The 14,965-nt window shown below is 46.9% G+C and overlaps 1 protein-coding gene across 1 annotated transcript in view; it reads left to right on the top strand.

Annotated features, from left to right (window-relative positions):
- XDH (xanthine dehydrogenase) overlaps nucleotides 1–1,465 on the top strand; it is a 60,083-nt gene extending 58,618 nt beyond the window's left edge. The window contains exon 36 of the mRNA XM_037807618.1: nucleotides 840–1,465. Coding sequence (XP_037663546.1) covers nucleotides 840–890 — 51 coding nt within the window. The 3' untranslated portion in view covers nucleotides 891–1,465. The remainder of the gene's footprint in view (nucleotides 1–839) is intronic.
- The last annotated feature ends 13,500 nt before the right edge of the window (nucleotides 1,466–14,965 follow it).

Genomic DNA, 14,965 nt, shown 5'->3' on the forward strand with positions numbered 1-14,965 from the left:
TGGTTGGGTTTCCTCCACTTGAATGTTGGTAAGACTTTTGGGTTTATAGGTGAAGTGGGTGCTCTGGGATCCAAAGCGCTTACAGGGATGGGAGGGTCCAGGAGAGCCCCAGGGGCAGGAAAATCTGCCATCCCAGACCTCAGCATAGATGGAGAGGGAGGCATGTGGGTCACCCCTAAGACCACCCTTCAGGAGCCTGCCCATAGCTTCAGCTTCGGGGTGACAGCCACACTGAGCAGGCACTGAGCTCCAAGGCAGTGAGGATATGCTCAGCTGCTGCAGCAACCTTCCCACAGTCTAGAACCTTCCCACTGTGGCCCCCTATGCTGACAGTTACCTAAACTCCATTTCCCTGAGAGGAGAGGTGCACATGGCCCAAAGATGCTTACACAAGTTGCAGTCATTTAAAGGGCACCTCTGAGGCACCAGACTTACAACAGAGATTCTCATCCAAGCCCCTTTTATGTATTACCACACACTAGTGTCATGTGAATCCCTGCAATGGATTCACCTGAGCAGCTGATTATGTAAACCAACGATGCTTCTTAAGGACTGTGAGCACCGTATAGGAAGGAGGCTCATCACCATTTCCCCCAAAGCCTAGTAGAGAAGCCTAATATAGTGCATGCCTCAAGGAATAAATGAGTAATAAATGAATGACTAGGAAATTGAGGGGCCCTGTCCTGGGGGCGTGCCCAAAGGCTGGGACAGCAGAATGGAGTTTGACCTTGGTGGTTGGCGGTGGCGGGAGGTGGCATGTTTGTGCGAGGGCAGGAGGGGCCCCAGGTCCCATGCTCAGGGAAGACCCCGGCATTGAGTACTCTACCCTTCCTTCCTAGGGTGTACCTGACATGCCAAAAAACTGTAAACCCTGGTGTCTGAGGATCTGAAGAGCAAGTCTCCAGAAGAGTCTTGTGCTACTTTGGACTTCCATGGCGCAGGAAGCATGTATTGCAGAACACATGTCTATAGAAGGGGATCCCAAAGCTGTGGCTCATCAGGATGACATTAAGAATAATACTGAATGCTTTGCAAGATTTTGATCAAAAATATGATTTTTAAATATAATGATTAATGAATTCATAATTCATAATGATAAATGGCTAATGTGCAATCGGGGTCATTTCATGCCCGTTTTAAACATGTATTTGTAATAGGTATAAGAAGTGTCTGTATTGCAGATTTAACCTAACGTCCATCACTCTGACCTGACTCAGTGGACAGCATGAATGACCTCAAGTGCTGATGGTGTCCTTCAGAGAGGATTGCCACAAACCTCAGAAGCCTAGACCAAAGTTGTTGTAAACCTGTGTGCCTTCCTCGGAAAGCCTTTCCTTCAGATCAATGAACCTCATATTATAACCTCAGATCTACACTCAAATTTTGCAATGGGGCAGTGGGGTGAGATAAAAACACCTCACCACCTCTGGGTCATTGAAGAAAATAAAGAATGAAACCATTTCAAGGTGAAGTGGATCCAGTTTTGTTACGCTACGTAAAGTAAGGACATCCTATAACGTATAAATCCAACCAACCCTGCCCCTGAGTACCTGGAATGTGCATAGTTTTCCCTTTTCTCTGCATATTTCAAAAAAGGTAAGGTTAAAAAAAATCTTCGTTTGAAACTAGAGCAGTTTCTACCCAGAAATTAGGTTATCAAAATCAATATTGGCCAAAAGAAAAACTTTCAAAGGAGCCTGGTTCCAACCCCAGCTCTGTCTCTATCTGAGTGACCCTGGAATGTCACTTCCACTTTCTGTGCTTCATTTTACTGCAAAGTGAAAGGGTTGGACTGGATCATCTCCAGCTCCAAGAGTCTATAAATATGTGACCTGAAAAACCCAGTTACACAAGGTATCTTCAGCTATCAGAGACTTGACTCCCTCACTGTCGTGTGGTATGTGGGTATAATAAGCCCTGCTCAGATTCCCTCAAGTTCCTGAGGTTAGTAAAGAGGACAGGGGGAAACCAAACATCCCCTCTAGTTGCTCCAGTGCTGGGTGGACGATGTGACGTTGCCATGCGCCTTCACCGTATAAAATACCCGATCCTTGGCCGAACAGGCCAGAGGTCCGTGGAAGGAGCATAATGGGAAACGATGTCGTTGAGCCGGTGCTTGTTGTCACTAATAAATGAAACTGTCAGCTGGTTGGCATGAGCCATTTTTATTAATCATCACAGTCATGGCAAATGCTAACACCTGGCCTTTATTTCCATAAAATACACACAGCAAACACCCTCATTTTCTCTCTTTCTCACACTTTCTCTCTCACAGAACTGCCCCCCCCCCCCTTTTTAAAACAATATTCCCTTTTTCAGAGTTTTCTAGACATCCTGGCTGATATAGAGCATGGTTAAGGCTGATGAGCTTTAGAAATTAAAATGGTGTTTACGCTGAGATATACTGAGCTCTGTTTCAGGGGATTCTCCACAATGTCCTGGCCAGAGTCTGAGACGTGTCACTCGGCATTGCTGAGGTCCTCCAGGCTGAGCTATGACTCTTGACTTCCCTTCTCTGCTTAGGATTCAAGGCAAGAACAAAGTGGTCAAGAAAAGCAAACATGCAGATGCTTTTGTGGACTAGGAACCACTGTGTTATTCTGAGGTGGTGTTTTCCTCAGACACCTCGCCGCACCCTGTTGTCTTAATCTGTAAACCACCCCAAGTCTTTAAAGGGTGGTTCCTTGGCCTTTTCGAGGTTGCACAGGGTTGCAGACAATACCGCCTGCAGTGTGGCATTGCAACCTGCAGAGGGCGGTAGAAGTTTGAACATGAGGCAATATTCTCCAGCCGGCCCAGCAGCATGGCATCTGTGGCTGGTTAATTAGGATCTCAGAGGACACAGGTGTCCTCAAAGTTCTCTCCAAGAGCTGGATTTGAAGCTGATTTAGGGTTTCAGACTGACAACAGTCTCCTCAAGGGAGCTCTCTGAATGCACGGGTCAGTGGTGGGAGTCTGAGCTCCAGATGAAAGGCAGTTCTTATTTTTGGAGCGTCTACAGCTCGCCAGGTGCCAAATTTAGTGCTTTACAGACGGGGTCTCATTTAACCTTCCCAGTGGCCTTAGGAGGAAGGTTCGTTAGTGCCGGTCACTCTGTGAAGGGGAGCCTACCCAGAGCCAGGCACAGGGGCCTCACTGGGGGCCTTGTGCCCCGGAGACGCCACCACCAGCCCGCAGGCTGGGCAACCTGGTGGACATCGGGGTAGACCTGCCTCTCCAAGTGGACAGATGCCGTCCAGGCCCGCGGAGACTGATGGAGACGTCAGGTGCCCGTCTGTTCGCCTGGAGGCAAGGGGAGAATTCCCACATTGGCGTGGCTGTGCTGCTGACCTGTTGGCAGAAGGCAGCTGGTGAACCTTGTCGTACACCGAGAGCCAGGCTGGCTGGAAGGCCGGGACACGCAGGCCAGGACGGAGGCTGTGGGAGGAACCTGGGCAAGGCACGTGGACGGAAATAGTCCTAGACCATTGATTTATGACTGGAAGCCATTCCATTTGCTGCCTATTTTGGATCCTGCGACAGGGCTGTTCAGAACATACAGCTTCCTTGAGATCACTCTGGTGCCCCCGGGCCCGGGGCATGCCCTTTTGTTTTGTCTTTTTTCCCCTGAACTGGGGGAGTAGAGGTCCCTGAGGCAGGAGATGGATCCGGTGACCGTCTTATCACCTGGAACAAAGCAGTCCACTGATGGGAACGGAAATGCCAGGCACTGCCCGAAGGGGCCCTGCGTCACCTCTGCCCTTGAGCTGCCCTGGTCCGGTCCTAACTCAGCATCCCAGAGCCAGAAGGGCCTTGGGGACCATCGAGCTCGATCTCCTTGTTTTAGAGATGAAAATGATAAGCGCAGAGGATGACTGACTTGTCCTTGGTCCCACAGGCCTTGATGGGAGAGCCAGGCTTAGGGCAAGGCTGCCTGACTCCCGGTCCAGGCTTCTTAGACCAAGCCACACATCCACTGCCCAGACGAGTCTCTCCTAGCAACCTCTTGCAGGGAGCTGGGGGTAGGAGAGACATCTAGTTACATGGTGGGAAGAAAATATAGAGAGCTTGGAGCCCAAGACAAACATCTCGGGTAAAAGGAGCAGATGTCCTACTCCTGCCTATGCTCCTATTACAGGACGCTAAAATGGGATTCTTCCTTAAGCCCCAAAGGTTAACAAAACAATAAGGGCAGAAACACCCCTTCTTTCCAAAGTGCAGCACCAAATCATCTATGCAACACTTGCAAAGGGAGTGGCTGGGAACTGACTTTGCTAACCGTAGCCCATCACCCACCTCAAGGAAATAAAGGATTGAAGTATAGGGTCGTAGAAATTGGAGAGAGATTTCGTTGGAGTTAGCATGTGTCTTAGTTTCCTAAGGGCTAAAACGAATACCATTCTGTGAGTGGGCTTCACAACAGGGATTTATTGGCTAGAAGGCTTGCTTCCTCCTGGGGTCAGTATCTTCTGGCTGGCCGGCGATCTTTGGGGGTTCCTCAGCTTTTCCGTCACATGGCAATGCGCATGGTGGTATCTTCTCCGTTCTCTTCTGTGTTCTTTTGATTTCTGGCTTCTGGCTGCTCCCCATGGTGTCTCTTCTGTGTCCAATTTCCTTTGCTTATAAGGACTTCAGCCATATAGGATTAAGGCCCACCCTCATTCAGTCTGGGCACCTTAGCTAATAGCATCTTCCAAGCTCCTGTTCACAAATGGGTTCACACCCACAGGACCAGGGGTTGGGAGCTGAACATGAGTGAATCCCCAACAGCATGCGGCACATCCTCCCTGCCAAAGAACAGTGTGTTTGGGGGGAAAAATGGGGGTGTTCTCCACTAGGCCAAGGGAGGGAGAGCTTCAAATGGGCCACTCGTAGACTCAGACCATACGATCTGCTAGAGAAGATGTGGTTGAATCAGCCTGAGGCAGCAGGCAGGAAAGGGAGAGGAAAGAATGACCTGTACTTTCTCCAGTGGCAGGGCAAGTATACACCAGTGTGACCACACTGGAGAGAACCCAGGAGGACTGCCTGGAAGGGGTCTGTAACCCCAGTGGAGACAGGGACCGGCTGATGCTCAGGGATCAAAACAGCTCCAGGTGAGCTCTCTCCAGCGTGGCAGCACACGGCTATAAGAACGTTCACACATCCTTGCCCTGCCTCCTCTGCTCCAGCCGGACACACCCCCCATATAAACTTTTTAGTAGGGAGGTGGGTAGCAGAGCTCTATCCTGTGAGTACTCAATAGTGACACTGAGGCCCCTTTCCTGGGGTTGACCCTGATATTTGGGGTGAGGGGGTGGGCTGAGAATGTAGGTGTGGCAGGCCCCTCCCATGGTACTGATGTGGCTCCTGCCTTAGCCCTGGGGGCACAGAGCACGTGTCTGGGAGCCTCCTCCTGCTTCCCCATCTCCAGCACATCCTCACTGGGGTGCAGACCAGGTGTCTTCCGCAGTCCAGCCAAGGGTCCTAACCCATGAGCTTTCAGCAGCTGTTGAAGTGGCCCACACATGGGCCTGTGCGCCTCCTCCCGCTAAGTGGGCCATTTCCAGGGTTCCTCCAGGCTCTGCCATCCTGGAAGGGCACTTCCTTTCCATGCTTCTCACCCAGTCGGGACCGAGAACCTGAACCGGGACAGGGCCATGTACTGAGCTTCAACCCACTCTTGGTTATTTAGGAACTGAGACTGACTCCTGGGGGCTGGACAATCCCCCCTGCTTCCCCTCTTCTTCCTTCTCTCTTGAGCAGGCCACTTAACTCTTCTGGACCTCAATTTTTTTCATCTGTAAAATGGGCATGGCTAATCCTACCTACCTCACTAAGGATTGAAAGAATGTGGGGGCTTAAAAATTGTGTTGTGGGTGTGGTGTTCTTGTTCCCAGGCCTTTGGCCATGTCCTGAAGGGGGAAGATGGCCAGGAGGTCATGAGTGAGTGTCTGAAACATGCAAAGAAGAGCCAATGCAGGAATGAACCAAACTCTCGCCCATAATGAGGTGTGGGGTGATGGGGAGCTGGCAGGACAAGGAGAGCCTCCATCTTAAACCAGGTAAAATCAGCTCACATTATTACATTTTGGCACAAATGATAAAAATGATTGATTCACCTGCCTGAGCTTCTCACACAAATGTGATTTCCCAGCAGACTGGGCAAGGGGAGGCGAGTCGGCTCTTAGCTCCCCAGGGCTGCTGAAGCGGCACAGGGGACAGTGGGGGAGCCCCAGCCTCACCCAGCTGTTTTAGCAGACCCTTAGCAATGGTTAGAAGCAGCAGCTTGCCCTCTTTCATCACCCACAGTTTGATTTTCTCCGAAAATGACAGCCACCTGCGTTTTTATACAATTGACTAGGCCCTTTCCCATGCATTGTTTCATTTACCTCCTATAGTACACCCACCAGGCTGGTTTTGAAGCCGTCCCCATGGCACCTAGGAGGGAGCGGGCACCCCTGGGGAGAAGGCGGTGGTGTCATCAGCAGCACTAGCTCTGAAATCAGCTGACGTCTTCCAGTCTCGGGTCTCTGACTTGGCTGCTAGGTGATCACGGGCACATTGCTTCATTCTTTGTGTGTCCATTTCCTCGCCTGCGAGATGGGGATGATGAGGCCCTTCTGTGGGGTGGTGGGAGGATGGCATCCCGCATGCATGCAAAGCACAAAACTCACTGCCTCGCACAGAAGCTTCTACTCGTACTCGGTAAATGCTTCAGCCATGACTCAAACTCAAGTCTCCAGCTACCAGTTTGAGCTCTCTCCACGGGTGGTGCTGGTTCTTAAGTTTTTACTTGAAACACTTCAGTCAGCACCTAGCTCTGAAACACATGCACATCTCTCCCCCTTCCTATTCCCTCCATCAGAATCCAAGGAAAGGCCGGGAGGGCTGGGGACCCGGGCCCACTGCTGGAAGGAAAGCACCTGGGCAGGAGGCAGGGACCTTGACTGACCCCTGCAGACCCAGAGCAGCCACTTGCAAGCCGAGGCCTGTCCTGACGGGGGGGGAGGGGAAAGCCCTGCTGACAATGGCCCTCGGGCCACTTCTTCCACGTCCCCTCGTTACCACTCGATGAGAAGCCTCCCCCCGGGAGGGAGGCAGCCCTGTTAGGTTGGACTGGGAGCCGGATGCAGGCACAACACGTGCACCGGGCCTGCCTCCTGGGAGCCATCTCAGAACAAGCAAGGGCAGCGCTCCTCGCCAGGACCCTAGGCATGTCACAGGCCCCAGGGGTCCCACGGTGGCTGTGGCTCTGCCGTCAGGAGTGGGCCAGGGCTCCCGGGAGCTGCTGTAAACTACCATAGCCTCCCTGCCCATGCTCTCAGCCCCCAGGGGCCCAGAGCACCCCTCTCTGGGTGATGTGGCTGTGGCGAGTTGCTGGTAAGTTGGCACCTCGGCGAACAAGCAGCACAGAGCTCATTGGATGAGTCCCACACCCGGGCTGCTCCTTCCTCACCCGCAGCTCCTTAAGGGCCAGGCACCCCGGGCTCAGCTGAGGATCCCAGTGGAAAGAGCCTGGCTGCAAACAGTGACCTGCCTTCAAATCTCAGCACCAGCACTTATGAGCTCTCTTCCCTCGAGTAAGTTACTCAGCCCTCTGAGCCTCAGTTTCCTCATTTAGAAAAGAATTATGGTAAGATCTACTGTCACTGTTGTGAGGTTAGAGGAGATGGCCTGTGAAAACCCACCAGCATGGCATCTGGTACCTGTGAGGTGCTTGACAAATGTCAGTGCCTTGCTGTTCCAAGATTTGTCCAGCCTCTGTAGAAAATCCGTGTAAGCTTAGTGGCCGAGTGTATTGATACTGTGTTCTTGTAGTGGACACCCCCTTTTACTGGGGAGTGAGATACCCGCTGCTCTAAGTGTTGGCTGCTAACGGCTCACAGCTGTCTGTTATCTGGGGAACTGCCCTCAGCTGAAAAGGAGCTGCCTGGCCTGGGAGGTTACACGCACTATGCACCCCTCACCCCCCCAGGGGCAGCCTGCAGCTGGTAACTGACCATCACAGGGCACAGAGGGCTGGACCCCAGCCTCTACTGGTTGTGCAATTCCTGCTCCGAAGAGCCCAAGGCACCAGGCGGAAGCTAGACTACAGCTGAGCTCACTTCCTTGCTTAGCATCTTCCCCACCCTACCCTGCTTCCCTCATTCTCTATCCTGAGATCTGTAGCCCAGTAAACCCTAGCACCCAAATCCCTCCTCAGTCTTTCCTTCTGGGGAAGATCCGCATATCTAGACAGTGGTACCCCCAAGACAAGAAGTACATATGCAGTTTTCTACTTGTGCTGGGGATCTCTATTGCAATGACTTGTGTGGCTGGGCATTCCCAGTCTCCTGGGAGCTGAGACTCAGTCTAATGAGGTCAAGTGTGTTTGCCTGTTTGATCTTGACAATGCCTTAAGTCTCAACCATTGACCATGGCCACTTGCCCCATCCTCACGGCAAACTATCCCCTGGTCTGAGCCTCATGAGTCTCCCCTGCTGCCCTCGAAAGTTCCTCCTTTCCTAGGCAGCAGTTGAGTGCCCAGCAGAACCCAAGCAAACGTGATGGTCTTGTCTATTTGCCTTTCTACTGTGGCTTCTCATAATTCAAGGCTTACCTGGGCTCTGAGAAAATTACATGCATAGTTCAGATGGTGTAACTGAAGCATGACATTTTAGAGCTGGAAGGGATGGCCCCAAGGGGCGTAGCCCAGCAGTCCTCAACTGGCAATGGTTTTGTCCTCTGGAAGACATTTGCAACTTCTGGAGACCTTTTTGACTGTCACAACTACAAGCACAGGACAACCTCCCATGACAAAGAATTATTCAGCTCAAAATGTCAATAACACCAAGATTGAGAACTGTGGTTTGGCCTACCACATTGACATCAGGGGGAGGTGACTGGGGACCCAGGAAGACCCACATGTCTAGATGGTGGCAGAATTAAAACCCAAGTTTCCTAACTTACTCTTTCTACTGATCTTGCTGTCTCATGATGTAATATTAGTATCATCAGTCCTACAGGGCAAGTATGTGATAATCTCTATCTAGTATAGAAATCTTCCAGTGCAAGAACATATCAAGAAATTCTTATTGCTAAATGAACACCCACGAGGTATCCACTTCAGCACGGTAAATTACTTTACCTCCCAAAAATTATCCATGGTAATACTCAATTTTCATATTTGCTTTTAGTCCTTTATCAGGCCCACATAACTCCCACGGTAGTTATGTTCTATCAAGTCACCGTGAACACTGAATTAGTGATTCCTGAACCACTGCTCCCAGGGGAAACCCAGGGTTGGGTTCCCTGAGCTTCACGACATTTTTGACAACGATCAATACGTGACCTTGTTTTATGTGTGTTTCTGTTTAAAGGCACCTTGTTTTATGTGTGTTTCTGTTTAAAGGCACCTTATTTAGCATGTCTTGTTGACGTCTGTGACACTGAACTCATGGCCAGCAGCACTGTGACTCATGCCTGAACCAAGCTTCCAGCACGTGTATTCCTCCCTGAGGCACATCACAACTTTCATGTGCTTGGAAACACTAAACACCACTTACACACTTGGGGGCCATTTAAAATAGTGAAATCACCAACAAAAAGCAGAAACGTAAAAACCATGGCACCAAATACACCGTGCAAAGGACCGTCGTTCACAGCATGAGTGAAACAAATAGGCAGAGCGTCGCCTTGTTCAACCTCAGCCGGGGATGTGCGCATCGGTGACTTCGTTTCTTCACCACTCTGCCCATGGCCATGAATGACTACAAAAGCATTGGGAGTACTGATTTGGGGTTACAAATAAATTTTACCAAATTTAAAAATTCACAAATTTGCAAATATGGAATCCACAAATAATAAGTGACAGTATTTTGTATGATACTTCCTTACAATATTTCTGTGTATGGGAACAATTAGACGTGGAATGTCTAGTCTGATAGTCATGCGTTCAATGTTGTGTTTATAACCAGATACACTGTGATTTTGCCTGCTTCCCGGTGGAGGGTCTATTTTTTTTCCTTTTAAAAATTTTTTCTTAAATAAAAAAATTATAGAATGTATTAAACGTAAGTAACATGGAGAAAAATAAAAGACACATGTACTTCCTATTCAGTTCTAAAAGTGTGTGTTTACTCATTTTTAAAAATTAATGTTGTAAGTCCAGTTGAAGCCTCCCATTTAATCCTCATATGTCTGGATTTCCCTCTCTGCCTTGAAGTTTTCACTATTGTTAGGTTGGCGTATATCCTCCCTGTCCATGATTTTATATTTTTACTTCCTGTATGTATCTATAATCATATGGAGTACTTATGTATACGTGTGGTTTAAAATTCATATCCATCAACCACCAGAATGGCTAAAATTAAAAAGACTAAAAATATCAGATGTGAATAAGATGTGATGTAACTGGAACTCATACCCTGTGATGGAAATAAATTGGTGCAATCACTTTTTGGAGTTATCTACTAATGTGGACAGTCTACATAACCCTGGCCCAGAAATTTCCGGGCATATACCTAAGAGAAATGCATGACTTTGTGCCCAAAAGAAAAGTGCAAGATTGATTACGGAAGCAGTACTTGTAATAGCCCAAAGCTGGAAAAATCCAAATATAAATCACCAAAGTGCATAAATTAATTAATGGAATACTAGTGTGACAAAGAGAATGGACAAATATTGCTACCCTACAACATGGATGCAGATGGAAAATATAATATTGAATTAAAGAAGCCAGAAACAGGAAGAGTACATACTGTACAGTCGCATATGTAGAGAGAGATTTTTAAAAAAACAGGTAAAACCAATGGTTAGGATTGGAAGTTACGATAGTGGTTCCCTTTGGAAGGGTGTGGTGACCTGGGGAAGCATGGGGTGTGCTTCTGGGGTGTTGTTGATGTTTGTTTCTTGATCTAGGTGAATAGTACAAGGGTATGCTACTTTGTGAAGATTCATTTAACTGTCATCATGATTTGTGCCCTTCTATGGATGTGTATCATCGTTCAATAAAAAGTTTCCTTTCAAAAGAATTCCTTTGTGAGATGCTTCCTTCTGCAACTTGTTTCTCCAGTCAACGTTATGCTTTCAATATTTATCCATCTTGGCTCATTTGCTCGAGTTCATTTATCTGTTATATAGTGATTTATTATATATGTGAAAAATTTTTCCCGTCTCTGTACTAATGGGATGTTTCTGTTGTTTCCAATCTTTCATTATTACAAACAACTCTGTAGCAAATATCCTTGAACATGCCTCTTTCTTCAGCGTGTGAGGCTTTCCCTCTAAGGTATATAATCAAGACTGGAATTTCTGGGTATATCTAGTCTGTTCCTTTGATTTCAATTGTTCATGTCATGTTTTAGTTAGGTCTCCTATAAATATCATCAAGGGAATCTTTCTCTTTTAACTGGCAAAATAATGTCTTTAAATTAATTATGAGAATAATATCTTCTGACTTATTTCTATCATCTCGTTTTGCATTTTTCCATTGACCTTTATTTATTTCTCTTTTTCTCATTGTCTTTCATTGACTTAATCAAGCTTTTCTTTTATTTCCTCCCTGTTCCCCTTACTACTTTGGCAGGTATACATTCTATTTCTATTCTTTTAGAGGTAATCCTTACATTTTTTAGCATGCACATTTGATTTAGCAAAGTCTACTTTTAATTAATCTCTTTATGCTGTCATCAAACAGTAGAAGAATCTTAGAATGTGTTAACTCTGATCACCCCCTCCTTCTTGCATGTCATTGTCAAAGTATTTTGCTTTTCCCTTGTTTTGATGCTCCCATTAGTCACTGTTGTTGATACTCTTGTACGTTGAACATTTGGTTTTACTCAGATGATGATGTAGCTGAATATTGAACTCTAGGTTGGCAGCTATTTTCCCCTAGCCCTTAGAATATATTTTTCTGATGTTAGTTTCATTGCCTTTTTTTACAGGTAATACATCTTTTCTCCTTGGCTGCTTTTCTTCTGCTAAGGTGTTCTGGTTTAAGGAATCCATTGTCTAGGTATGGATTGACTTCTCGTTTAGCATGGTTGGGATTTACTCTGCTTCTTCAATCTCAGGACTTATCGTCAGTTCTGGAAAATTCTAAACCCTTACTTCTTTCAATATCATCTCTTCTTCACTCTATCTGTTCTTTCTGAAATTTCTAATTAGATTTATATTGGACTTTCTCCTTCTATCCTCCTTATTTCTTAACCTCTCTTGCATGTGTCTTCCCTCTTTACCTCTGTGCTGATTTCTGGGTAGTTTCCTAGGTCTACTTTCAATTCATTAACGAACCTGTCAACTCTATGCACCTATTTACATAAATTGAGTTTTTATTCTCAGTGACTGTACTTTTATCCATGCATTCTTTTTTATTCTCTTCCAATTCATGCAAATTAAGGATAGACTAGGTTAGGCTACAGAAACAAATAATCCCAAATCTCCATAGCTTAATACAACAGTACTTTATTTCTCACTCCCAGGAATCCAGTGTATGATGGGGGTCTATCCTAGGCAGTCACTCAAGGACCAAGGATGACAGGATACATCATCTAGTAGTTGCACCAGCTGTAACAGGGGGTCTTTTGGGGGCTGCAATAGGGAAAAGGTCAGCCATTGTGTGCCCCAGCCTGGAATTAATGCACATCACTTTCTCACAGCCCACTGGCCAGAACTAGTCATACGCTCTGCCAACTACTGCAAGGAAGTGGGACACTTCGATAGTACCTGGTATGTTTGGTGAGCAAGACTATGTTTCCCCATTGATCCCATTCTTTTATAGTGTTCTATTCCTTCTTTTATCTCTTTAGTCCAAGTAAAGTGCTTAGAATAATGTCAGACATATAGTAAGAACTTAAAAAATGGCTATCCACCATCACAATTTTTATTTTATACCTAAATGCTTTATAAATTTTACAGATGATTACAGGTTTTCATAGGGCTAATTCTTTCCTTCAAAGCAGATTATTTCCTTGCACATTTACAATTTTTTATTATAATCTCATCCCAATGGTCATTATATTTTGTGGAGGAAACTTGTGCTCCCTGGGTTGGGAAACTATCCCTGTAGAGTAGACATTTATTCTCCTCTGCAGGAGCCCTAAGGTTTTTACTCCCCTTTCATCAGTTTATAGATTGGTTCCTACCAAGTGTGTTGTGAAATTATAGATCACACACCTGCCCATAGATTATCCCTGGAGTTTCAATTTTCCATATAAATATTTTTTCCCTTCCCACTCAGGAACTCCAAATAGATTAAATGCTTCTTTCCCTCTTCCATGGGCCAATGGATAAAGTTTTTGTTCTTCCCTAATTTTATGTCGAGGTCTGTGTTCTAGTTTTCTACTCAGGGACATCTCATTTCCACCTGTGGGTGTTACACCCCAAACCCCAAGCCCTGAGGACCTGTGTCCTGCTCCAGGACCCCTCGGCTGCTGCAACGACAGCTTCAACTCTTGCTCTCAACAGGCTGACCCTGAGTTCCTTCTTCTTTACTGGCTCTGGGGTTTCCTTTTCCATCGTTTCAGCTCAGCAGGGTGTTCAAATATTATGTTACATTTTATCCAACATTTCTACCCATTAGAAGCAGAAAACGAGCATTTGTTTGCTTAAAACTTCATGTTGCCGCAAGTTGAATCTTTTAAGAGGTTATAGTCTAAAACATTTTTGTTCCCAACTTGCAATCCTGTTTATTTGGGGTATTAATTTATATCTCAAGGCCAACCCCATGAGCCCTGTCAGATTCCAAGCATCAAAACATCAGTATAACCTATTTTTGCACCTTCTGGTTTCTCTAATGCTAACCACTTAGGCTGCCAGTTTCCATCAGCAATCAGCTATTCCTTTCTGTACTGGCAAATATTTCTAGGATCTGTCTTGATTTCTAATTGCCACAGATACCCATTTCATTAAAAAATAACCATCCATCCAAGTATTTAGCCATCCTTCAAAATAAAATTAGCTCTGATCACATATGGGGCAATGTGCTATGCCCTGAAGGGGAAGTAAATGTGATCCAACCTCAGACACTGCCTGGAGTAGCCCACAGTCGAGAAGGAGAAATAGAACACAAATATACACAAATAACCCTAAAGTCAGGTTTATCCTGTAATAGTTGAAGAGACTGAGGGGCAGAGTGCTTTGGGAATTTGGAGGAAGGAACCCTGAGATGGAGGAATCAGAGAAGGTTTCACGGAAGTGTCACTTGTACTGATGCTGAAGGACAGTGTCTTAGCTTTCTATTACTGCCATATCAAATTACCATGAATTCAGGGATTAAACTACACCCACTTGCTACCTCACAGCTCTGTATGTCAGAAGTGTGGCCACAACGCGGCTGGGTCCTCTGCTAAGAGTTTCACAAGGTCAGCATCGAGGGGTCACCCGGAATGGGGGATGAACCTGCCTCCAGGCTCACTCACGTTGTTGGCTGGATCGAGCTCCTCGTGGTTGTTGGACTGAGGTCCTTGTTTTCACGCTGGCTGTCAGCTGGGGGCTGGTGTTTGCTCCCAGAGGCTGCCCTCGTTCCTTCTCGTGCTTTCCATGCCAGCCCCTCCAGCCACGGGGGGTCAGTTCCTTCCAGGCTTTCATCTCTCTGACTTCTCCTTCGACATCGCTCTGACTCCAGCCAGAGAAAGTTCTCTGCTTTTGAGGGTGACATGATTATATCAGGCCCATTTGGATTATCCGGGATAATCTCCTTATTTTAATGTCTGTAATCATAATTGCACCTGCGAAGTCCCTTTTGCCATGTAAGGCAGCATATTTACAGGCCCCAGGGATTAGGCTGTGGGCATCTTTGGGGGCTATGATGCTGCTACCACAGAGGGTGAGCCATTCCAGAAGGCTCTTTGGGCAGAGGGAATGGAAATGGCAAAGCCATGGAGGCAGGAAGCGATGTCTGACCTGCCTTCTCGCCAGTGTCACTCCAAACTGTGAGACGGGGTGAAAGCACGTGAGCAGAGTGAGACCCCCTAACAAGGCCACAGTAGCCGTGACTCCTGACTTGAGGGACGTGGAGGTGCAG

The sequence above is a fragment of the Choloepus didactylus genome, chromosome 17 (genome assembly GCF_015220235.1).
Source record: "Choloepus didactylus isolate mChoDid1 chromosome 17, mChoDid1.pri, whole genome shotgun sequence".
NCBI lineage: Eukaryota > Metazoa > Chordata > Mammalia > Pilosa > Megalonychidae > Choloepus > Choloepus didactylus.